At 39.9% G+C, this 26775-nt stretch overlaps 1 protein-coding gene and 1 non-coding gene across 2 annotated transcripts; both read right to left on the bottom strand.

Moving 5' to 3' along the window:
• Positions 1 to 443: 443 nt before the first annotated feature.
• Positions 444 to 23667, bottom strand: RNF149 (ring finger protein 149). The gene is made up of 8 exons (XM_042040372.1): positions 23119 to 23667; positions 15587 to 15837; positions 12606 to 12674; positions 9056 to 9138; positions 8490 to 8586; positions 5610 to 5805; positions 3185 to 5248; positions 444 to 1047 (listed from the first exon to the last, which is right to left on the bottom strand). Exons 1-7 carry the CDS (start codon positions 23582 to 23584, stop codon positions 5190 to 5192), a joined length of 1221 nt encoding a protein of 406 aa, XP_041896306.1. The 5' UTR covers positions 23585 to 23667; the 3' UTR covers positions 444 to 1047; positions 3185 to 5189.
• LOC121671829 lies at positions 2759 to 2874 on the bottom strand. The gene has a single exon (XR_006018635.1). It is a non-coding gene; the product is annotated as a small nucleolar RNA SNORD89 (small nucleolar RNA).
• Positions 23668 to 26775: the final 3108 nt, after the last annotated feature.

Below are 26775 nucleotides of genomic sequence, written 5' to 3'. Positions count from 1 at the left end.
GAGGAGAGTACAGAAGAGACCACCTCTTACAGGCTCACACCACCCTTCCCCATCCTGCCACCATGGAAGGGAGAAGAGTCAGCTTACAGAAGGGCAGTTTTAGTCTTCTATTTCACTATCCTACTCTAAAACTAATTTATTGTCATTTAAAAGCAATCTTTATGAATCACATCTGTTTTGCCTGTGATGGTAATTGGCAACTGTTTCTTATCTTAACCCACAAGTTCTTCCATCTGATTTTCTTCCTCCTCACTAAGCAGCCAGCCAAGGTTAACCGAGCCCACCCAGGTATTGGTCACATGGGGAAAGCACCACATGCTGAAAGAATCTCCCCCTTAGCTACCCAGCATGAATTTAACTTGTTTTGTGTTATGAGTGCTGAGTCTCTCAGATGCAATTCCTAAGTGTACCAAAGAAAACAAAACCCTCCGGCTTCTCAGATGTTGCTTTTTAAAAGGTCTGTATAATTTATTATGGAATTTGAGCTTTTAGCCATTAAGTTACAACAACAATGCATAACTTGACATTCTTACAACTGTACATACACAATGGAAAAGACACAAGTGCTTAATCCAAACAATGCAACCAACTCAGTTCAAAGTTACAATAAAAGACAGTCAGTTGTGAATAGTTTTTGACAGACTAGCAAATTCAAATAGTTTTCTGTAGGTATATGTTTATAGTAGAAGTAAGTGGCTTCAGAGTTTTGGACTTAAGCTTCAGACTAACAAAATGATGGAAACTTATTCTGCTCTTCTGAATTAAGGATGCGCTCATTTAAAAATGCAGTAACATTACCATGTTTCAGACGGTGAAAAGTAGCTTCAGGTCCAATGAAGTATAATGGACAGTCTCAGGCAATACACTCTTCATACAAATACATGCAATTATAAAGGCATTCTACTTTTAAAACTTTCTCAAATCAAGTTTTGCAATACAGCAGGATATCTGAGGAGAGATCAGGACCCATACTGAACAAAACCAAAAGCCTTCAGCTCAATTTGTGCATGTTTAATGAATTCCAATTCTCAAATCTTCACATATCACCTGCGAGAGAAAACAACACAGCCAATGAAGACCAGTCTCAAAGACATGTTAACATTTTTTGCAGGCATTCCAGTTAAAAAAAAAAAATAAATACACATTCCACTTGAGGAACTGTAATTCACCATGGCCCTATTACAAAATTGCATGTCTTCAACTTACACAAGGGGACAGGACAGTCTTGCTGGACTCTGCACAACTACAACTGGCTGGTTTAAGAGGAACCTTGCAGGATGGGCAGAAAACCTGAATGACCATTCCCAAATCAATAGGTAATTAAAAAACAGCTTTGCACACTTGACAAAGGTGTTGCAATGGTGTTTCTCTGTGCCAGTTACAACATGAACAGGACCAAAATTCCCAACAGGCCAGCTTTGGCAGGAATATACTGGTATGCAGTTTATTAAGTCAGCATGGATTAGCGGATTTTCACTGTAGGTAAATTATCCTACAACTCCTCCAGCAGACCTCCAAAATCTACCTCTAATTAGTGGCAACAGGGTACTTGGATTACATTCACATGCAATGTGGCGGGTAAGGGGCAGGGGAAAGAAGTTGCTGCTATCCTATCAAACTTCTCTAGTACATGCCAAGAATCTCCTCCTAGCATTGCTTAGAGCAAAAGAATCCAGTCTAGCAGTCATTAGTAAAAGAAAATCCAGACTTTCTAGTTAAATTGGTACTGCAAGTAATTAAACTATTAACATGCTTTTAGATCTGAAATGTCTGTGGTTCATTTTTGCTTGCTATCAAGTCTGAAAGACAGTTTAGACAATTATTTACTATCAAGTTTTTTCCAGTTTGTCATTTGTAGACTATTATTAATAAACAAAAATTTCTGAACAAAGACAGGGCCTCCAGTTTTTCCTTTAAGACAGCAGTTCATTTTGACATGTTCATAGTTCCTTTGTAAAAAAAAAAATTAAAAATCACTTAGCTTCAAATTTCTCCCTAACAGAGACAGCAGCAGTAGCAAAGCCATACCAATTAACACAACACTAATAAAACTTATTCCACAAAAACCAGCATCCCCTAGTCCTTTTAGGGATTTTTCCTAAGTGAGGCATTCAGTATCACCATTGAGGGGCTTTAGACTTCATGTGGGCTCTGCAATTTAGCTTTTTGTATAATGACACCACATGAATGCCTCTAGTAAGAAACACTCTGCCTGATTACAGCAAAATCTAACAAAGGGACAGAGGTGTCCCTTTGTTTTATGAAAAATGGACAGCTAGGAAAAGAGTTGAGGGCAGGAGGAGGCAGCAGGAACCCACAACACAGCTGCAGCTCCCACACCAGGCAGGACATGGCCGAAGCAGAAGAGGCAGATTATAGCTTCCCCAAATGGAAGGGAAAGGAGTCAGGAGGCGCCTACCCTGTAAAAAGCATTCTTGGAAGGGGTGAAATAAACATTCATTAGTTCTGATCTTCATACAAGCTTGTGGTAGGTAAAGTGCTAGAAACTAGCAATACCAGTTTTGATCCAAATTAGTGGGGATCCAGATCAGCGAAGTCCATGCACCTGTATTTACCTACAGCAGCCTACACCCATTTACTCAATGTAATGGATGAGCTGGAACAGCAGGTCATATGCTTCTGGTTTCTAAGCCTCTCGTTACTGTTTTAAGCTAAAAAGACAATCCCTAGATTGTCTTTCTCCTGCCCTGAACTTTTCATCCTACCTCTCTTTTTACTAATGCATGTCAGCTTTTTGACTGAGGTCAGACTAGTGATTCGCTTCAGCTGATTTTTGTCATTGTGCTTCCAAGGAGAGCAAACTGCTTGCTGGAGGCACTGCAATTCGGCCTTTTATTGTCATCACTCCTCAGCAGCACAGCTGGCCTTGCAAGACCTAACTGTATCACAGATCAACTATGTGCAAACCTATTTGACTGAAACAACTGTAACTATTTTTGTGAATGACTGAAACGAAACAGGTGCAGTGCCAGCATGAGAAACAGACCTCAGGAGCCTTCACACTCAGCTATTTTCCTAAGTCAGTACACACCAGATTTTATAAGCACACTTTTCAGTTTGCAGGTTCCTTAGCTTTTCTTCCAGCTTTCTGCCAGATCTCAGATTTAATTCTTAAGAAAAGCTTTTGGTTTTATAGGTATTACATAAAAGCTCAAGTACTTACCACAATTCTCCTCTCCAGAATGAATACTGTGCTGTAGGTATCAGCAAGACACAATCCACAGACTGACAACACTTCTCTTGATAACTTCTCTTTTGGTTCCTCCTTGAGCTAGAGTTTAAACCCTCTCAACATTTACTACATCAATGTTCAGTTTTGTGTTAAAGAAGAGGGAGAAGACTTAGTTTTTAATATTGAAGAGATAGTTAAAAAGGCAGTTCTGGAAATGTTGATAAGCTTCTTTTGGAGACATAAGTGTCCCTACACACTGTTTGGTTTCGTCGTGGGTTGTTTTTTTATTTGTTCAGTTTTTAAGATGGTTGGTCAGTCCTATTCCATTCTCATGTGCTTCTTGTAAGATAAAGGCATCACAAAAGCTTGCACCTGCTGGTGACATCAGAACTACAACCTGACAGTTTTCCAGTAAACCTAAAAGTTATACTCCTACAGGGAAGAGGCAGATTTTTTTTTTAAGTAGGCATTAACAGGAATTTTTTGAAGGAAATTTAGGGTGAAACATCTGCTCTGCAAAGTAGAAGTTCAGATCATATTTCCCCAGCTGAAACCTCTGTCATTTCTGGAACATTCATTTTAAAATTAAAAAAAGTTATTGCTTCTATTGAAGCTCAATATAAGTTAGAAAAAGAATTGCATATTTTCTTAAAAACATTCCAAATATACATATTAAAACCAAAATGCACTCTAAAACAAATGTCTAGTGAAAGACACTGTTTTAAGCAACCTGTAGCAACAGCTTTACAAAAGAAAATTGAGGAATGTAGCATATTATTTATAACATGACAATGCTAAAATCCTAAACAATTCACTTAACACTTTTAAAGTAGTGTTTTAAATACACATATTTCCTTACAAAACAGTTTAGCAATTCCTTATACCACTTACAGTATATAAATACTTGAATAAGAGGTCATAATGGGAGATGCCAGGGTTTACATTTACTCTCAGATGCTTCAGATTTCTTAAGTGTTTTACTATAAGGCACAATACTGCTAATCTAAAAGAAAGGAATAGAAGCTAATGGCAAACCTAGTCAAAACTCCTAACGTGGAATATCCAAGAGAATTCCAGCATCTCTATGCAAAGGAAAAGAAAAAGCTAAACAAACCCAAACTTTGTATTTCTTAAGAAACGGTTTCAATTTGTACATAAAGTGGGTCAGGATGGGAACAGGAGCAAGAAATTACATAAATTCTTATAAATAGACTAATAAATATATTTTAGCCATAATTAGCCCTTTACCTCTGTTCTACTGAGTTTAAGATTGAAAGAGGTAACCAGTGTGCATATACTAAATAAGTCTACATGCTCAGCACGTGAAGACCACCGAGTACAACCTATTACTGCCAAATTCAGTATAAAAAGCTAGCAAGATGGAGAAGGTTTCCTTTTCTCAGCATCCACTCTGAGTAGAACACATTACAAGATTGAATAAGTATTTGTTACATGTAAAGAAAGTTGCAACCAGCAATTTTTCCATCACAAGGAAAGGATACACAACATATCCATTAAATATTTGATTCCTTCAAGGTTAATTCTGTTTTCTAAGAATATTCATCTCCAATTACAACAGATCAGAACTTTCAGAACATTTTAATAGTCGTAGCTTCTAAGTGTTCTTCATGTGGACATACTGAATGTAAATAGTGCATCCAAAATATTTAACCATTACACATTCTACATTATTTTCACTGCCTAGTCTTCATCTTTGTTACAGCCCTCTGGAACACAATGACATTGCAACAATGCTTACAGAAAAAGGGTTATTGCATTTTTTTTTAGGATGAGACATCCAGAGGAGATTTTATAAAATCCTCCTGTGTACAAAATTCTTAGTTATTAGCCCTTTTGGAACACCAGCTAGAAAAGTTTGAAAGGTAAAATAATTTACATTGTTATTTTTTCTGTTCACTAGACAAAAGTCCATACTAATTAAATAAAAAATAATAGTTCTTCAACAGTCTATTCAAGATATCTTCCATGAAGCAGTTCAGTGGGAATTTCCATTAGATAGATGTTCTCCATGCCTGTTATTACTGGCATCCACATCTAAAAATCAGGAATTAAAAGAAAAATTGTTTGTTGTTTTACCATTTTAATATGCTTTATCTTTTATATTAATCCAGACTCTGGCAAAAAATTTCATGCTTATATATACCTAAGGTTCTCGAGATTCTCTGAGTAATTCTCTTAAGACACTGTTTACATCTTTCTTCCCCCAAGTCCAGTTTTTTCCAGCTCAACAGAGTTCTTTGAAAATCTGCTTGTATTTTTTGAAGAGCAGTAGTAAGTGACACCATTCAGTCCGGTCTGCACTGCAGTACTAGCTGCTCACACTAGTTAGAGAAGGGCTTCTTCTAATGCGGTGTCTAGTGCTAAGGTTTGCCCAGTGAAACACTGAAGTACTTACCAAGCAATGCTGTGGTTTCCCCCGCGTCCTCTTTTAAGCTGGTACACTGCAATACTGATTCATTAGTGGAGGAAGCCGACAATTCGCTCACTTCGTTTCTGTCATCATCTTGCAAAGCAATACTCAGACTTCCGACTGAAACGCTGCCACTTATGGATTCAGGTATTGGAACTTCAAGTACGTCTTCGGGGTCCCCCTTCAAAATTAAACATATTTAACTGTCACTTTTGTCTACCATCAGACATCAACTTTCCTCCACGTTACCTTTTGTCACCTCACCTTACTGGAAAAAAAGACCATTTTTTTAGCTATTACATGTGCACTCCTGGGAATAGTGTTGATATTGTTCACTTTCAAGGTTATTGTCTAACTGCAAAGAAAGAAAGACAACCAAAGAAAAGCCATTTGTCCAAAGCCACCCAAAAGCCAAGAGCAGCAACAACAGCAGTCCACCCAGTCAGCTTTTTGGAGGGATTATTTCAACACTGTAGCAACAGTATTGCAGGTTAGGAGCAGGCTCCACACATACAAAATCTCCACTGAGGAAAGGTATTGATCCTTTGAGTTTGAAGAAGCCTCCAAGTCTCGTTTTTTTGTCATAGCAGTTGGCCAAGACTTTTTTTTTTTTTACAAGAGTGAGCAAACATTTACATCAGAACCAAATGCTCTCCTCCTCTATTGCCAGCCTAACTTTAAGTCTGTTCCAAAAACACAAACATGCTGGCTTGTCACTTTGCAGGAATGCAACATCTGCATCACAGGCAAAGGGATTTATTTCACCTATTGTATAGCATGAGCTATACAACTGTGAATTAACTTTCAGAGTGAATCAAAGTCCTATACATACAGTTCTGTTTCTACAATTAAATAGGCTACCTTCATTAACATAAATATACTGATGTTATTTATACATAAGCAAATATATTGCAGTTTAAGTAGCTATTCTTTTTGCTTCCTAGCAAGTATTATTCCCTTCCTCAAACAACTAGCAAAAGCCCATCTTAAGATTTAAGAAATTCTGGGCTGATTCTTTCTTTAGCATCAAATCAGCATAATTTAAAAAGTACTGAATTTTAATGAGCTATAGACATGCTAAAATTGAACACAAGACACATGTGATACTTATCTTTACATTTGTGGGTTGGAGGGGGGGGGATGAATGCTTTTGGTTTCCAAAACTTAAAACAGTTAAACAAGCACTGAAACTACAAAGTTCAGTAATACTCTATGAAATCAGTCAGACATGCTGAACTGCAGTTCTTTCTCTCATAAAAAATAGCATAATGAAGAACTAGACCACTGAAGTCTGCTCTTTACAAAAGCCACGTAATAGGACTTGGTGCCTTTTTTCTACTTTCAAGCCTTTAAAAATGTAAAAGCATCTGAAGTATTTGTTGTTCACAACTGAACTGAGCCTTGAGCCTCCCTGCAGAAGGTTTAGTTAATTTCTGTAATAAGGCTGCATATTCTTCTCGGCAGGTATGTCACTCAGACTGCACTGCCGAGAGAAGCTGCCTTGCTCTTTGCACTTCTTTTCTTCACATCGGTAAAAAAATTCAGGCAGTCACTCCACAGACTAGATTGGGCAACCTGGATCAAACTGAAAACTAAGCTACAAAAAAATTCCTGAATGATTTCCCATTATTTGCTTCAGTGGGACTTGAATGATTGATGCACACAGGACATATTTGCCTCATTTAATTATAAAAATGAACTGGGTTTCTCTGTTTAATATAATCCCATTCAATCTTCTTTCCAAAAGTAATTTTGGCCAACAAGCAGAGGAGTTATTACTCCTCCTGCTTGGGCTTAGTATTAATTATCCTCTGCAACAGCACAAATTCAGGGAATATAATTATTCTGAAGGTCCCAGTATTTCAGTTTCCAGCCTGTAATCAAAAGGATAAGTCCATCTGCATATAACACAAGATACATCAACCCCAAGAACTGAATGTGAGCAGAAACCAAGCTGCTAATATAATCATATTAAAGTAGCAATAGCTATTCCACGTGACAAAAAGACTGCAAGTCTTGGGCAAAGTCTGACTTAATACACAGAAGCACCAAAATCTGGTATGTATATATATTACATAGCAAGAGTATTGTCCCCTTTGACAAAACAAAACAGTAATTCATAACACTCTCCCATAGATCTGGAAAGTCTCTGCAATGAAGTAAGAGAAAAGGTAGTCAAAATACAGATCTAGTCTATGAAAGGAAAGTCCCTGAAACCAAAAAAACCACCCCTATTTTCTAGAGATCTCTCTAGATCAGTAGGAGATAAGAGAGGTATATTCTTGCCTATAGCATTTTTTATCAACAGTGACTGAGTAACCTACCGCATGTGTCTTCATCTCTCTTTTCTGGTGCTGTCAGGAAGAAATGAGAGCACATCATTTTCTCTACTTAACCAATTTCTGGTGAATGTCTTTAGGAAGGTTTTAAGTACCAGCTCATTTACAAGGATAAATCATGGGGCATATGTGGAAGTACACAAACATTCTACGTAGAAATACTGTAATTTCTTCCTTTGAATTGCAGTTCTCAACATCAAATATATGTTCTAGATTTATTTAATTCAGTTATATTTTTGCAGCCTGGGCAAACTGTCTCACCTCTGCTTCAAATTCCTTAATATCATCAGCTGGAGATAGAAAAAATTGGTTATCAAAGAAGATTCACAAGCTGCTCGATACACTATTTAAGTTCTTACCCATAAAATTCCCGTATTTTTCTGGTTCTCATTCAATTACTCTTTGCATCTTTGCCCAGCTTCTCGAGTCTCGTCAAAGAACAGCTGTTCTCATTCTGAACAGTTACATGAAGTCTTGCCTCCTAGACTGTACTTCTACTTTGAGATTAAAGTAGTATGCAACATACCCAGTATCCCAGAGCTTTGATAACATCTAGTTTACACATTGGACAAGTCCGGTGATCCAAAAGCCAAGGATCAATGCATGTTCTATGGAAGATGTGCCTAAAGAAAAGAAATGCTCTTTAGAACTTACCATGAAAGCCACACACCCCTCCTTCAAACAGTGTGTAAGTTAACACATTAAAAATAAACCTTTCCTTTATAATCTTGACAATTAGCTGCAGCTCAATTTACTAGTACAGACATGGTTCTGGAAAGCCTTTGCTTCATGCCAGCTTTCTGCAGTAGGAGATGCTACTAACCACAAAGACAGCACACAGTTACCATTTCAATAGTGTACAGTCCTAATTTAAGCAAGCTCTACTTCACTCCTACCGTTATCTCAATTGCTCCCTTGCCCCGACACACACATGAAGTGCTATGTGATCTCACAGTGCCCATCAACATTTAACAGGCCATACAAATGGCAGCTTCAGCTCTGCCACCAGGGGTTCAGAAGAATTTATATTAAATTCATCCCATTTCTTCAGAAAAACATGCTAAAGAGTAAAGAATAATTATGGCTACTTACTTGCATGGCAGAATTCGGACAGTGTCTTTCAGTTTGTAGTTCTCAATGCACACAGCACAGTTTTCCACATCAACATCTAAACCCTAAATATGACAACATATTTAGGTGTATTACATTCATATTTCATTACAGAACAAGCTTTGTGTAATAGCTAGCTTCAAAGAATGCAAAATATATTAAATGGTATAGTAAATAAAAATATCTACCTCATTTAATTCAAGATTTTGTCAAGAGGTGATTTGATCAAGTTACCAAATACTAAAAGCTGCCAAACCCAGATTTTCTAATTTAAATAGCTATACATGGCACCCTAAGTAATTCGTTACGTCTCACACATTGGCTTTGCTCATGGGAGCACAGGAATGTTTCAGCTGGAAGTAGCTATAAGATGAAAACATTTTAGAAGAGGTCAGCTAAAATCAAAGCGCACAATCTTAATTCTGAACAAACGGTCCCAAAGATTTCCAAGAGCAGGAAGAGATTTTTGGTGTTGAATACTGCAAACATCATCTTCACCTTTTTCTTGTTTTCTACCACATCCCAGCAGATATTCCTTCCTAGCCAGAAGAGAATGCAAGTATGCAATTTGGGTTTACAACTTTTCTCCAAGTTCACACTAGACAGAACATCATTTCCCCACTTCTATTTTTATCTAAGGGTTAAATACCTTTCCTAACAAGTCTTACTGTCTTCTTGAAGCCATGCTTAGAGTTGCAGCGCAAATATGATGGATAGCTCCAAATACAAGAAAAATAATCCAACATTAACTGGGCTGTATAAAATCTAAGTATTAGAAGAACAGACAGTGGGAAAACTCCTTTCCTTTCATCCCCACAAAATTAGTATGTTTGGTTTACTACTTACTGAAGCACTTCAGTTTCAATACTACAAACATTTAAACTAATTAGTTCTGCAAGCAAACTTTCAAGTTCAAGGCCAGTATTTCTCTCCTTCGCATGCTACCAATTTACACAATTAATGCCTTAAATTCCCAAGTACCTCACAATTAAGACTGTTTTTTTATGGAAGCGAAGTTAAGACAAGTGCTTATTCTATAACAAGTTATTTTTTATTCTGTACAAGAGGCAAAATCCAAGCACATCATATGGAGCACATCCTAAAATGAGCGTCCATTCTACAATAATCCCATAAGCTTCTCAGGAAAAATCTACATGATAGCAAATACACTTTTAATATATGACCTATTTTTAGTTAAATATCTCAGCATCAAGTGGGGATAATGAAAAACTGTACTGTGTAACAACAAAAGAAATACACTTTTTCTAAATGGCTGAAAGGAAATATTTAAAGAAAAAAAGTACATTTACAGAGTAGACAGGACAAATTTCCAGACAAATTTATATTAGTTCATGAAAATACCTCTGCATCAGTAAGTTACATAAACTTGCTGCTGGCAGGTTGATTCAAAACACATTAAAAAGATGTGATTTACCACACAGAAAAACTCTATTTTAATAGAGAGATTTTAACCTTATCTCATTCTTCTCTTCTTAATGAACATGGAATTCATAGGAATAACCAGCATACTGTATAACAAGAAAGTCCCCCATTTTATTTACTTTAGTCAAAGGTCTATTTATTGGAAGGAACTCCCTGGTATACTGCAAAAATCACACCATACAAATCCTATTTGGAGGATTTTACCGAACATCAATTTTAAAAGCCATTAACATCTTCCACGTGGTTTTTAACATAGGTTTCATCGTGACCCTTCTACATCACTTTATGCTGACATTATGCTCTGATAGTACTTTACACAAGTCTGGGTTCAATTCTGTCTTTCTTGATCTCTGATGTCACCATTGTATGAATTGAAGTATGAATATCCCTCTGTTCACAGCTTGAAATAGATGTGAAACTCCATCAAAAAGTAGTCTAATTGAAAGTAAGAAATACTCATAAAACACCATTTAAGCATGCTGAAAGCATAGGAGGAAAAGGCAACTAAGTTCAAAGACACTTTTAGGATTTTTTAAGTTTCAAAACCGATTTACTAAATGAAGGATATATTCTCTGTGACACATGATCTGAGCTAAACAGCTTCTGCTGGACCACAGCTTTTAAACTTTTTACATATCAGTGTCCTTTCTCACTTTAATTTTATTCCATAGATTTAAAAATTTATTTTAAAATAATCTTGTTTTCCACCTCTGAGCAAATCAGTCCTTAACTAAAAACTCATCAAGTAAGACAAGGGTTGAGGGAAAAAAAATGCCTATGTAGCAGCAGAAATCTAGTCAGAAGCTAATTTTGTATCTAGGATCAGCACTCCTGAAAACTCCAACTAAAATATTTTCTTTCAAAATGTTGGCTTTTTCTACTTCAGTTATTCTAATACAGCTGAGTTTAGGCCATATGCTGTCAAAGCCAACTTCCTGAAAGCTGCTTTAATTTTTAGATTAGCTTTATTTCATAACATAGAAAGGTGTAGGAACCCAGAGTGCAGAGAATATTTCTCTGCCTGTTTTGAAGGGTTCTACCCCCCTGGACAACAGTTTTTGACCTTTATCCTTGGAGAAAATTGCCTACCCTCTGGGAAGAATTAGAATCTATACTGGTGTGAACTAGGTGATAGAATATTATGTAAGATTGTCACAGGGTGAAAAATTTAGAGGATTTGGGTTTGTTAATATTAGTAAATAGATAAAAGCAAAAAACTTCAAAATAGAGGACTGCTGTTCTCCAGACCTTCTTCTTCTTCTACTACTCCATATTCTGCAGTAGAAGGAGTTTGGGATGACTGGATAAAGAATTCTGGAGTTCCTGACTGCGTGATTAGATAATTGGTAGAAAAGTAAAAATAATGTACACTTTTAGTGACCATTGGTTGATTTACCTTTAAAAAGCCTTGAGCTTTCTTGCATTTTGCCTTTTGTATTTTGCTCTGCTTCATGCTATGCTGTCAGCATGTGAATTACTGATAAGATATAATAAACAACCTGAAGACCAAGAAAGTACAGAAGTCCTGTTCGTGTCTTGGACTCCTGGCAAAGACTTTAAAAACTCTCCTCCATCAGGGGAGGCATAATTATGGCACGGACAGTGTCAGAAATGTACTTTAAAAAAATTTATGCTTCAGGTTAAGCCTACACAGCTCCTTAATGTATTGTGTGTCGAAAGATGAAACAAGTGGTTTATTTTTCAAAGTTTTTTATATTTTTAAGGTCTTCTAATCAATAAGAAGATGAATGTTGTTTTAAGAAAACAGGACATTACATCAGCTGTAAGAACTGTGCGGAAGTATTTTGCAATCCACTTGTTGATGTTTTCAAGTGCTGAAAAGATAACAATGTTTCCTCATCTTTACATTCTGTACAATCCCCTATACATTCTGTACAACCAGATATTACTTGCAACAAAGTAGCCTTATTTCATAAGTAGTTAAAATCTGGCTCTTCAATTTTAAATTCTGCCTTTTAAACAAAGCCTAAAATAAGCCTAAAATTGTGGGAATTTTAGTTTCAATTCTTTGAAGACTTTACAACCATTTTTAAAACCTAGAGAAATAATCAGAGCCACACTGAATTACCTTTTCTCCACGTTTCACTGTATGCAGCTGAAGCTGGCTGATGGCTCTCTTGGTTTCTTTCCTATGTCCCTAGGAATAAGATTTTAAGTATTAGTATAGTCATTAGTTTCAGGAATTACATTTCCAAGTTTTTAAATACTTTCCACATGGATTGCTAAGTCTTCTGAATGCATCTGAAAAAAGAAGTTGATCTCTGGGCAATGCATTAGTTTATACAATACTTCCAGCCAGCAGATGTTCAGTAAGTTGTGGGCTCCTAGGGCCCAGCGGCACACGTGCTCTGCAAGCACCCCGCTCGCACGAATGGCCCAGGCAGTGCAGAGGGGAGCAGAGCACACCGGCAGCCGCAGTCCCGCATCCTGACTGCCGGCATTAAGGGCCTTCCCACACAGGAAAGCTGAAACCCGTGTAGGCTTGAGAGGCAAGCAGAGCTGTAACAACAGCCATACAACCAGACCTTCCAGTTAGGCAGGCCCATGAGCAAGCACACTGTACGTTTTGCACCAGCCTGGGAGAAGGTGGAATCCTGCCAGGCAGCCTACAGCCGGCCACCAGGTCAAAAGGCTGCTTGTAGCTATTAATATTTCCCCCAGTTAAACACTGTCTCCTACGTTGGACAAAGCTTTGCACTGAAAGGACACATTATGCAAAGGAGATGACAAGAAAGGCTTTACAGACATGATGCACCATACTGGACTTCTATACAGTATAATCATGCTTAGAGGGGAAGTGAGAAAAGAAAGCAGTACTGTATTCCAAGACAAAGTGCTAGCTACTGCAAGAAACTGAGAAACTAAACACTCGCAGCTGACAGATGCTGACCTGTCTAGCAGTAACCCTCACTGAAGAAATACCATAAATAAAATAAAAAACCTCAAACCCATTAGGGCAGCTTTTCTCTGTAGTAATTACGATGACATATATAATTTTACAAATGCATAGTACTGAAAATGGTGATTTTTTAATTTTTATGGTGTTAAAGATAAGTTGTCTGAAAGGTCTCCCAGAAATGGACAAAACCAGCAGCAGAAGCCTATTCCACCTTCTCAGGGTTTTCTGCACAGTCCTGTTTTCATCTTCAATAGCACAGAGATCTTCTAGAGTTTTACTGCTAAGCTGATATTAGAATAAATCTTAAGATACCCATCTTCACTTAGCAGCTACACAGTGGCTTGCTTTAAGGCATAACATATTTAACTCACAAGTTTTAATTTTACTAGAGTCTATAAGCCAAGCAAAACGAGATTTGGGTTAGAAAGTGGCTTTTTGTTTCCAAAAGTCTTTTGAGACTCTTAGTAATACATCTCGAGTAATATTTTCAAAACGTTGTCCAACTTTGTATCATTTTTATTTTCAGTGGCCATTTTAGAAGAGAAAGAATTGAGAAAATGGCATAATGTTCTAATGCTAGACAGTTTCATTTATTTAAGAAGCATTTGGATGATCAGCACTGGCCAAATCTATTGGTATTTGAATGACAATGACAAAATCTATTAAGAGTTAGTGGCACATGTTTCTGAGAAACATCACATCCACACCCTTAAAACTAAAGTACATGATATGATATGATGCTTCATAAAACATGTGAACTTTCCTCCGTGTGAACTATGTAAAAGGCAGGAAGAAGCAACTTTCTTCACCAAACAACTGTTACAACATAGAAACACATCCCTTTTCCTATAAATACTTCTCAAAAAATTTGTTTTCCCAAAAGTATTCTCTGAAAATAAATTCTAATGTTTAAAGCTTAGTAAAAAAGAGTCTAGGAAACCAAAACTCCAGGGAGACCACCAATTTAACCAATACAGAAGTCCTGTGTGTTATCCTCAGTTATTGAAAAGAGAAATTAAATATTTTCCTAGAAGAGTCCTGTAAGTTCTAAACAGAGTTCAGACTTCTGAAAGCAAACAAAAATCCCTTCCCTCCTCCCCCAAAGCTAGCATCTGTATCTTCAAGCAGAAAGCAGGAGAAGTCCACATGCTAAGCACTGATTGAAACAGTATTTTTTTCTGAACTGAGGATAAAAAAAAAAGAACCTGCAAATATAAACAAGTGCAACTTTATTTTTCATTTAGCAGAAAACTATGGTAGAGCTGCTGATGATCGTGGAAGAAATCTAACCTATTTGCAGTAGTTGAAAAGCAGAGGTAAGTGCCATTCTAAGGTATTTTCAAAACTCAGATGGACTTACATCCTCAACAACTCCATGTTAGTTGCTCTCTTGCAGGGGTCCAGAGGTCCCTTCCAGCCTAAACTGTTCTGTGATTAAGTACTTTGCTCAGGGGAAAAAAGTAAATCTGGCTCTTTCTTTAAATTCTATCTAAGTACAGAAATGTGAAAAGGGCAAATAAGGAGCAAAATTACTCTTTCCAAACCTTCTCAGTACTCTCACTGTTCTCAATACCTTGAGCAGCCCAAGAGAGCTGAGTCTCACCACACATGCACCTTCTAGCACCTGTAGTTCAGTAACTCTACAGTGGAGTTGTAGAATTACAAGTGTCAAAAGTAGTTTTCATAAATCTTTAAAACTAAAAATTCTACCCTGAAGAACTTGTGGGTTTCATAAGAAAATAAAAAAATCTCACCATGGTCCCTTTCCATTAAAAAAATCTGGTCAGGGAAGCTAATATTTTCAAAATGAAAATTACTGAAGAATGAAAATAACTTTTAATGTCAAAAGGAAGGAAGTTCAGTTAGGTGAGAGATCACATAAGAAGCTGCCCTTACTCTGTTGTTGACAAGTGACTAAATGTATTTTCCATTACTTCATATGAGCATCTAATAATTATAACTAGTCAAACTTGTGATGCCAATTAGCACAGTGCTTATTAGCCTCACTGACTATTGCTGAATAGCATCGCAGTTAGCAGAATAGGAAGAAGGCACAGATCCTCAAGAATGTTTCAATAAACAATCAGTTAGGCAACTGATTTGACACAAGAAGGAGGTAAATACTCTTAAGTGCCATTAGCTCCATTTACCTGGTTTCCAAACTGTGATCCCGTATACAGGAAACGTTGTATATAGTAAAATATGAGCCAAGCAAGCGATATAATCATCATGGTGATGAAGGCGATGGCTACAAACACAACTGATTGACCACTAATGTATTCCTGTACATGTCGTGTGCCAACAACAATACTCATTCTTACTGGAATCCCTCTTCGTACTGGTTCCAATATCTCTATTCCTTTTGGATAGCCAACCATTATCACCACTGTATTTCCTGTTCCTGTTGGAGGGAATAAAAAAAGAAAAAAGTCAGTAGTCACAGTAAAAATGTAGGCATTCTTGCTTGATGGTAATTTGGCCTCTTCAGTTAAGATCAGTGAGCAAAGTAATAGGAAAGCCTCCAGTGCTTTTTTTCAGTCATAGCAGAATTGATAGAAAGTTTACTGGTAAAGAATCCTTATCTACTTTCAAAAACTCTCAAACACAAGATAAAGTTCAACAGGTGCACCTTTACTGTTCAAGGCCCTATACTCATCATTCTACAGTGAGGTGAGATGCGGATCCATGCAAAAAAGCCAGAAAAGTCATACACTTCTCAAAGCAGTTTAAGTTCTAGCTTGCAACTCAGGAACAGTTGGTCTTTTATTTGTCAGTGTGAGAATTTTAGTTGCAGATGGAGATAGTACGTGAATATCACAAAAAGAGACACTTCAATTTAGTTTGAATCTGAATCCACAGCCAAATTACACTGGATTATATACACAAAAGAGAAAAAGATTCAGATATTTAATAATAAATTATTTTAAACACTGAAATACTTAAAGATTCTTTAATACTAAATATTCAAAATGTAATGAGACTTCCTGACAAGGACTTGTCAAGAAATACTTTGTGACTGTTTTGGGAGCAGTGACCCAAAGGATTTTTCTTAATATATTAGAAGTCTAGAGTACTCAATCCATATGAAAGAAATCTAATTACAAAAAAAATCCGAAACCTTTAGGCAACATACTGCCACCAAAACCATAAAGACCACCTAGCAAAATCCAAAGACCTCTGTGACTAGTGTTTTACTAATTTTTTTTCTGGAAGAATCTCCAGTATTCTCAGAAATATCTAACCCAAGTGTTACAAAATAAATTACAAACAAATGTACTTGTTAAAAATGTCACATTTTCACTGTTAAATACTATTTCTATTTTAATAGTTCTTACTTTGTGTGTACCAACACTGCTGCTCCCTCAGTAAGTCACGGCTTTATAGTTTACTTTGCTGTCCTACCTCTGAGAAAAGGAGTGAAACTAGTCTTGATTCAGAGAGAAAGGAAGAAAAAGAGAGGGGTTTTCGTAGCTGAAAATCTAAAGCTGTAATGTTACAGCTACCTTTTTTAGATTCACAAGACTACCTATCTGCAACAAGACCTCCCCCAAAGGCTTAAAGCCTTCTGGCTGTATTAGATTCCTTACTGAGAAGCTATGTCAGAAGAAATGGCTTTCTTATTTGTAACATTACATCAAATGGGGACTCTCAAAATTCAAAGCTGCATTCTGGCCTCACCCACCTCTGCCTACTAAGACAAAGAGTTATTTGCCTGAACTATTTAAACCAAATTCCTTTAGTTGAGACAATTCTGGCTGTGACAGCTTTTCAATGTGGCCACTCTGCTACAAAGCCAAGGGGAATCTGCAGAAGTTTCACTTGTGTACTTAGAAGTCCTTCCTCCATAAGGCACACATAGTTTGCTTTGGATGAAAACCAAAGGTTCTGGGCATTAGCTGAGTAACCCTTCCTTCTCAGCTTCACCTTAACACAACCATCCCACCTCTGATCACCTACTCTACAAACCATCACACCTGTGTCTGCCAGATCCAGACCCAGCAAAAGAGCAGATTTTCCTAATAGGGTTACACCAACTTGTGCCTCCCCTCTGGCACCCCACTCTGCTCACCAGCAACACCCACCCCACTTATGTTGCCTTGCTTGGTGGGTGTGTTTGGAGACACAAAGCAGTGAAGCTGAAGACAGACAATAACCAACTAGGCTCCACTAATTAGTTCTGCTCACCTCAAGTCCGAGCATACTATGAATTGGTTAATTAATATTGCTCTTCTCTCTGAACCAGCACAAAAGCACTACCAGAGAGACTCATGAATCTCAGAGAAGAGTGTGAAACACTCTCTGTTCTCTGACCCTGCACAACTCCACAGGGAGTTAGCAAGAAAAAAACATATGAATGTAGGAATTTATTTTATGTTGCTAAGAACTGCCATCCCCATACCTAAACCAGGAAATTAGGTCCTGTGTCCGTAATCAATTGTAAGAATTACAAATAACAGGAGGGGTGCCTAAGCATGGCCAGGGAATGGTACAAATGTGTAGGAAAGATTTATGTGGTTCCATCCAAGCTTAAGGAAGAAAAGGGAGTTTCAAGATTAGACGCAGCCTGCATTCTTCAATCAGTAAGTTTCCACCTCAGTCCTGAAACCCTGAGTCAGTTTAATCCTGCTATCTGATTCTCTGCACTATTTCTAATGATGAAGTATTTAAAAACCCCCACAACAATAAGTATTGTGTTTCTCTGCTTTGTCACCAGAATGCCCAACTATCAGACAGTTATTTCCTTGAAATGAAAGTCAGGCTACTTTTGCACAATAGCTGCTAGACAGTGCGACACCTTTCACTTTAGAATAAACATAAGCATACTATACATTTTAAAATAAATACCCATTAAAAGCATTTTAACAGTTTTAAAGCCTTGGTGATGAACTTGCCACTAAAAATACATGAAACTAAACACAGGGGCCTTGAAGGTCATGAGACAGAAGGGGGAGAAGAGAAGAATAATTGCAATCCATGATTACAAAAGGAACAAGAGCACTCTCAGAGAAGCAGTTGCCCTGAGCAGCCTGTAAGACTAAGGGTTTTAACTCATTCTTTGCTAATTTTAGCCTTCTGTTCTGAAACTCATTATTCAAAGACTGAAATGATGTTGAGTCATTCCATCAGCTTCTTCAACTGCCATACAACTCAGACACCTCAAATCACATTCATAAAGAAAACTCCAAGTGTCACATATATGCGTCTACTGAAAGCATGTTCTATTGGCTTTGCCTTTCTATAACCTTCTAATTTTACAACAAATAATCACATTTTTACTCTGCTAGAGTAAACTTGATTTTTTTTTTCTAGGTTTGATTGATGCCTCAGTGAAATTTGGTCCATTTAAAATTTGGTCTGCATTTTTTAACATTATCATGGCTGGCAGATGCTTAGGATACTTGCAAAAAGGGCAAATTTGGAACTCTGAAGATGAAGGTACGTTTCCTGCCAGTGCAGTCAGTTTTACTGCTACCACTCCCAGTATTTTCTTACAAAAGGAAACCAGCATTCTCCTGATGAGGAAAAAGTAGGACAGGAACAGATCTTGATTCCAGGCACCCCAAACTACAACATTTATTCCCATTCATGCTTAGAGATGAAGAAGATAATTTTCTGTCATCTGGAAACTGATCGCAGACACACTCTAGTTTTTGTCCTTCTGAGAAATCTCAGAAAGCTCCCAGAGTTCAACCATCTTAGAAAAAATGTTTAAGGTCAGTCCACTGGCTTATTTAAACATAGGCACCCTACTAATATTGCCACAACTAACACCAAATATTCTTTTTAGCTCCTGGTCCAAACAAATGGCTGTTACCAGTACGCTAACAATCCCATAACAAGCTTTGTCTCGACCATCTACCCCCAACCTCATCTCACCTAGTCCCTGGTGCATGTTGTATTTTCACCTGCCTCAAGGAGGATGTATAACCACTGGTACACATACTCTTCCCACCTGAGTTCCAAAACACTCAAATGCACTCTTATCTATAACACAGATATAAGCAGTTACTCCTGCTTCTTCAGAACAATATTACCAGTTCAACATCATACAGTCATGTCTTATTTAAGCAAGCCACTGTCCTTTCAGCAGTTACAGTACCAGAAACCAGCAGTAATACAGAAATTAAGCACCATTTGAGAATCCTGAGTAGTGCTGCAAGCAATGCAGCAAAGAGCTGAACTACATGCCAAAATAACTCTAACTCTGCTGCTTTGGAAATAGCAAGAACTTACAGAATCATGAGCACAAAGTAATTTGCATCTGTTTTGCTCAATACAGATGCATTAAAAAAACATGACAATGGAGGAAAGAACTAGTTTGATGTATTTTGGCAAATCAAAGACCATAATTTTCATTATGTAGCCAAAGTCATACACTCAAATTAAGTCCCAACCCTCCCTTAAATCCACTAACCATGAATTAAAGCTCTACTCCAGACTTACCTCAAACTATTACAGCCAGCACCTCCCATCCCTGCATGTCAAGCACAACCGCATTTCATTCCATAGTCCACAATAAAGTAACACATGTTCTGATCAGGAGCACCAAATCCTAGCTTGAGGGGGGCATACAGCATGAAGTGTAACAGGAAAACTATAGAAGCAGAAGACCCTGTTTTCTTTCCATTGCAATATACCTCTGCCTCCCCCTAACTTCTCAACCAGAACTGAACCTCTTGACTCTCCTTAGTCTGATCTCCACAATACTCCACACTTTGCCTCTCCAGATTCCTCTCCAACCCACTCCCAGCTAATATTTACATGCAGTACCTACTTCAGTTCTGGAAAGCAATTTGAATCTTCTGTATTGTATTAAGTTCACCACCATCACCAAAAATGAACAGAGTTAAGACTGCCTGTGAAGTCTGTAAAACGAAGTCTGAATTTACATCATTCAGATTCAGCAAATGAAGTACAACTCCTCGAGGCATTTGGGTAAAACTAGTTTTCCAGTGGAAAAATCTTCTCAGCCACACATGAAATTATGTCACTATTACTTTCCTCGAGGAGGGAAGTCATCCAGCATTTCGAACAATGTAATTTGGACAGAGAGCAAAGTCTTGAATCAGTAGAGTCACATCTGAAGAGCTTCCTTTTCGAAGAAGGGACAGGATTTCAAGGCTAGACATTCAAATTCTTGACTCTCTTGTTCCAAAACTTTAGTTAAAATCCCTACTCACTGCACACATGAAGCTTACAAGGTGAAAAATACTGATTATTTGGAACACTTGTCCTTTATCAAATGCTTTGATGCCAGCTGTAACAAATAATTTCTTCACCCAATCAAGAACCTCTCCTTTTACTCAAGCTGAATCATGCCTAAAAACGCCAAAAGGCCACCAACAAAAAGAGCATACATGTGTCACACACATCCCAGAAAATTCAAAGGTCAGGTTTTCCAGGAGGAGAATGAAAAGATGACACGGAGACCACAAAAGCTGTCTATCACCTTCACATAATTTGGGCTGCATCTCTACCACTCGTAACCATTGTTCCATCTCACATCATTTTCAGTGCCACTAATTGCAAACACATTAAGCAGATTTTACTTATGCATGTAACTCCACTCCTTGGTTACTGCACTGCAGATTTCCCAGAGTATTTATCCTCAGCATTCCTCACAGAAGCAAAGCTTGCTTCCTCATGTGCCAGTTCACAAATCCCTTCACAGAAATGAAAATGTAGGTCCTGTAAAATGCAGCTTTACCCTCCACATTCTTCCTTGCCAGTCTTCCACAGACCTTTCTATCATCTCCCTTCAAAAAGCCTAAGATTTAAAACACTAACAGTAACTCTCCCCTTTATTCCCAAAGTGCACTGAAAGTGTTTGAACATTTACATGTCTGAAAGTGTCAACCATGAAACAAACATTTATGACTACATCAGAGCTCCATCGCAATTATATTGCAATATATTATTATATTCCCATTCAAACAATCGTAAGGTCAAACCTGCATTTATGAAGTCAGTATAAATACAAATGTATTATTGTATATATGAACTATACTAAATCACACTCTTTACATAGGTGGAACTTTCATCAGCAACATTCAGCCAGTTCAAGAAAAAAACCCCCCATGAGCAGTCAGAGAGCACTTCTCTTTACACCACTGGCAGATGTAACTATACTAGTGAAGTCCAAAACTGAGTATTAAGCCCAAGAAGGTCTTCTGTAGCACAAAGATAATAGCAGAAAAGAGAAAATTTTTTAAAAATTATAAAATAAGCAAGATGAGAAAAGGAGAAAAAGATTCAACAAAAGAACAAATAATACTTATGAAAGGTTACAATGGGGAATGGAGGAAAGAATGTGGGAAAAAAATTGTGCTGATTGCCCATTACAGAGTAAAAACAAGAAAAAGAAGCTGTTTAAGATGAAAGCAGTATTACACAATGAAGTACCTTAATCACCATCCAGGATCAAAACCAAAGGTTCATTTTATCTAGCACCTCACCTCCACTTTCACAGTGAATTAAAAATACAAGATGGGCCAGGCTGATCGCAAGCAAGCAGCAGGCTATGAACAGTAATCATGATTCCAATCCCCCAACTGGTGCCACTGGGTATTCCAAGAGGAGAGACATGTTTTCCAATTGATAAATCACGTGTGATAGAGCAACAGCTCCCTAGCTGAGATTTTCAGCTCACTATACTAAGAAAATAAGTTTGTTTCCTTTAGAAACACATTATGGTTTTACTTCTACCAAGTCTCTGGTCCTTCCCTTCCTCACAACCAGGAATGAGAGCCCAGGCACTAATAAACTCATTGTAGCAAAACCATGTGAAGCGCACATTTACAGAATGTTTTACTTAAGTTTGCCTTGTCTTCACATCCTCGTTTGAAGACCTTCCAGTTTCTCAAAAATATACAAAAGCAAACAGATTTTACTGCCAAGTTTTGAGGCTTTCCCCACCTCTTTAAGCATTTAGTGTCGTCATAACCATAAAAATTCAGCGAGTCTTTCGTGTCATAGCCCAAGAGGGGACTGTGGTGACAGAACACCTGGATTGCTATCTCGGCAAAAATCACAGAACCCTTCTGCAGGCTACATAGCAGCAGCAGCACATTGAGACAAGCCAACATCCTTCTCCAGGGTTCAGTTTTCCTGCCGCATTTGCGAGCGTTTAAGGATTACCTGATGCTTACACCTCTCTCTCTCTCACTCTTAACAGACCTGCGCAGGAGAGGACGATGAAGCGATAACAAAGCCTGTACCAAAAGCTACCTTCAAATAGCTACGGCTGTACCTTCAAAAGCACCTGAAGGCATCTTCGGGATACCTGGTGCGTTTACACACGGCCTGCAGAAAGCGGCCTACCTGTGACCGCTGTAGCCATTCTGCCGGAGGGTACCAGGCAAAAAGGTATCCCTAAAGGAAATCCAAGCCTCCCCCCCAGTCTGTCACACGGCTGCCGGTCCCGATGGCTGCGCCGCATTTCCTCCCTGACGCCCGGACCGTAACTTGGGAGACAGAAGACGGTCCCGGCTTTTCCCTATGGTGGCTTACAGGAAGAGAAAACAAAATCGCGGCTCTCTGTACCATTTTTACAGGGATTTCTGCCTCCCCACATACCCATTCCTCACCGCGCACACCCGCATCACCGATGCGGGCCGGCGTTAGACAAAGCGATCCCCCCGAAAGCATCCCCCCGACCCCTCGGCGAGCGCGGAGAGCTCACCCAGGTGGGACATAGAGACGGTGCTGTTGCCGAAGCGGGCCTCGTTGTAGATGACCACAGCGGCCGCCCGCTTCCGCGCCGCGTTGGTGACCTTGTCCTTGAAAGTGCAGCCACCGCGGGCCACCAGGGCGATCCAGGTCGGTGGGTCGCCCTCGGGGGGCCCGCGGCCACCGGGAGGCAGAGGCACGTCGTAGTCGGTGTCGGCGGCGCAGCCCTCCATGTGGCGGGGCGAGGCGCCACGAGGAATACCCACATGGCCCTGAGCGCTCTCCTTGGGCGAGCTGTCCCCGTAGCGGCCGCTCTCCGTGTTGCCGCGCACCGTGCGGTTGCTGAGCGGCTCCACGTAGGCCGTGCTCACCCACGCCGTGTACCACTCCAGCGCCCGGGCGCCCGCGCACGGCGGCGGCGGCGCCCCCAGCGCCACCAGCGCCGCCGCCACCAGCGCCAGCCGGGCGCGACGCACCATGGCCCGGCCGCCCCCGCCGCGGACAGGAGAAGCGTGCGCAGATCCCTCCTCCGTCGTCGGCGCGGTCTGCCCCGCGGCCGCCCCGCGCCGCGCAGGTACCCGCGGTGCCGCCGGGGCGGAGCCCGCCGCCGCGGCTGATGGCGAGCAGGGGGCAGGGCCAGGCCGCCCCGCCCCGCGGCATGCCGGGAGAGGGGGGGCCGGGACAGGAGGTGGGCGGGCCGAGCGACTCGGGGCGCGGGGCTTGGGGTGGTGTCGGCGCGTGTGCGCTGCGGTGGCTACCGGGTGGCAAATGAATTAGGTTGGAAAAGACCTCTGAGATCATCAAATCCAACCTGTGATCGAACTCCGCCATGCCAGCTAGACCATGGCAGTCAGTGCCACGTCTGATCTTTCCTTAAACACCCCTAGGCACGGTGACTCCACCCCCTCCCTGGGCAGCTCATTTCAATGTCTTACCACCCTTTTTGTGAAGAAAGTCCTCCTAATATCCAACCTAAACCCACCCTGGCGCAGCTTGAGGCTGTGTCTTCCTGTCCTGTCGCTGGTTGCCTGGGAGAAGAGGCCGAGCCCCACCTGGCTGCAGGCTCCTTTCAGGTGGTTGTAGAGAGTGGTAAGGTCTCCCCCGAGCCTCCTTTTCTCCAGGCTAAACAACCCCAGCTCCCTTTGCTGTTTCTCACGGGACTTGTGCTCCACACTTCTCACCAGCTCCATTGCCCTTCTCTGGACCCATTCCAGCACCTCAATATCCTTGAATTGAGGGGCCCAGAACTGGACACAGCACTCGAGGTATGGCCTCACCAGTGCCACAAGGGGAGAATTACTTCCCTAGTCCTGCTGGCCACTCTAATACAGGCCAGGATGCCATTGCCCCCGGTCTGTCGGGGCTCTTTAAGGAGCACAGCTCAGCCCCGGCTCCCTGCGCACAACTGGTGCCCACGGGGATCAACGTGAAGCGCCTCCTGCAGGAAGTGTCCATTGCCCCTGCCTGGCACTTGCCCTCCCCTGCCAACGAGCCCTCGGGCGCTGCTCGGCCTTGGACCCTGCCACGGCGGGCCGGCCCAAGTGCTGTCCACCAGCCCAGCAGTGACACACACGCGCCAAGTTAAATGAGTCACTGCCGCACCCTCCGGGGCACACCTCGCCCTCGTTCGAAGGTGAAGCGTGGCTTCCTGAGGAGTGGAGGGAGACTGAAGCACCAGAAGCAAGGACACCACAGAACGAGAGGTGGCCAGAAGGCAGCAAGGAATAGAACGGTACACAGACATGCAGAGGAAAGGGAATGGAGCTACGCACGTTCAGATACACACGGTGCCTGTGCTGTTGTGCTGAGCGGAGCTCATTCCAGAAGGATGAAAAATGGTGACAGGGTCTGTACTGTGTCTGGAGGAAAAAGTATATAAGTACAAGATTAAGGTCCTGAATAGACATGATCATTCTATAGACTTGTTTTCCATTAAATAGAAGTATTTGACATACACCTTTTTTTAAATAAACACAGAATCTTCCCTATTTTCTTGTAGAACACATCTGTACCTTTTCCCAGCTTTTAAAATGAATCACTTGTTTTCACCAGCTAGCAGCCTTTTTTGAATGGTTGTTTTCCTTCAGAAGACGATAGTTGTGTGTTCCTGCACTGTTACCTGTGTTGTCAAACAATATTGTCAAACTTTGTTGATGTCCTTCCTAATCGTGATTATATGTTGTGGCTGCTGACACAGCCACATAGAGCCTGGAATAGTTTGTGCAAAATATATCACTGGGAAAAGCCATGAGCTTGATGAACTGCCCTACTCTGTGTCAGCACCAAGGCCAATATGTTCTCATTTCTGTTCCAGTGTTTCAACAAACAAACAAACAAACAAACAAACAAATACCTTCAAACCCAAAGTATTCCTTAATGAACTCTCTAGCATTCTCCGAAAATAAGACTTGGCAGTTTTAGGACTCTCTCCAAAGGCACTGAGCATAGTGACAAGATTAAGGTGGCAAAATCAAGAAGACCGACAAGACTGAGCAGCCAAAGTAATGTGGAAGAGGCTGTGGAGAATAACTTGGAAGCTGAGGGAAGAACATAGGAAAATTAGTTAATGAAAAAAAAATAGAGAAAAGAGGATAAGGAAACAGAAGAGCATCTAGCAAAATATTAGATGGGAGAGGGCATGTGGAGGTGGTGGCAGAGAAAAGGCAGGTAAAAAAAGAGCTTTATTGAAGGATGACAAGCGACGATTTGGAAGAAGTGTGAATTCAGTATTTGGCAAAAAGCAGATTAAAGAAAGTGACAGTACTTCAGTGATTCCAAAAATGTTCAAATTAGGGTTGTTGTTTTTTTTTAATGAATGAAAGACACTTGGTGTAATCAGAATAGACATCACTCCAGAAATGGGATAACAGTAAAAACAGCAAGCAAAAAGGAAAAGAACAGCTGCAGGAAATGTTCTTTCAAAAATACAGATTACTGGAAATAGGAACCTGGTGTTGACTGGGATTTGTACAGGTTAGGGAACTGCTGTCACAGTTCTTACAGTAAATGCAGTCCAACCAGTGGCAAGACAAAGATTTAAAGTGTAAATAGGAAACACAGGCTGTTATTCAACCCTAACATAGGCTGTTATTCTATTCTATTCTATTCTATTCTAATCTTTATTGGATATGAAGTGGGAATTTTAGTATGAGAGCTTGAATTTTGTTGAAAGGAGATGGTGTGGGAAAGCAAGATACAAAGGTAAATTGTCAGACTTGGCTTAAGAAAACGCGGCAGAGGAAAGTGGACAGCAGAGGACAAGTTGTAACAAGAACTTGTAAGAGCAAGGCTGGCAAGGGAAGAAACAGCACTGAGGAAACTTCCAAAACACTCTTAATGCACACCCAAGAGGTGAGTGCTCAGCTCCTACGTGCAGAAAAGAAGAGCGAACTTTAAGAGTGACATTTAACTGCCACAGTGAAAGCAAATTTTGAACAGTAATGAGAAGACGAAGGAATGATAAAAGGTGCTTGGCTAGACTTTTCTCCTCAGAGAAAAGGCAGATCTGAGTCTCAATTCCCACAAATATTTTGAGAGAAATTAACTTGGTCCAGGAAAACTCAGGGGAAAAAGCCAAAACAGACGTTCAGATCAGACAGAAATAGTAATGGTTGTTAGCACAAGGTCGGTTACTCTGGCGAATGCTGTACTGAAGATTATCCTTATACAG

The sequence above is a fragment of the Corvus kubaryi genome, unplaced genomic scaffold (genome assembly GCF_017639235.1).
Source record: "Corvus kubaryi isolate FWS band 111438036 unplaced genomic scaffold, C.kubaryi_AGA036_p1.0 133, whole genome shotgun sequence".
NCBI lineage: Eukaryota > Metazoa > Chordata > Aves > Passeriformes > Corvidae > Corvus > Corvus kubaryi.
Note: the sequence above shows the minus strand (reverse complement) of the source record. Positions and strands in the feature narration are given on the sequence as shown.

What these genes read in the sequence shown, in the direction of transcription:
- RNF149 (XM_042040372.1), bottom strand. Translation starts at nt 23,584, where the DNA reads ATGGTGCGTCGCGCCCGGCTGGCGCTGGTGGCGGCGGCGCTGGTGGCG. An exon ending in CAGTGAAACGTGGAGAAAAG is followed by an intron (nt 9,139 to 12,605) that starts GTAATTCAGTGT and finishes TGTCATATTTAG; the next exon opens with GGTTTAGATGTTGATGTGGA. An exon ending in GGAAACCACAGCATTGCTTG is followed by an intron (nt 5,249 to 5,609) that starts GTAAGTACTTCA and finishes CCTGATTTTTAG; the next exon opens with ATGTGGATGCCAGTAATAAC.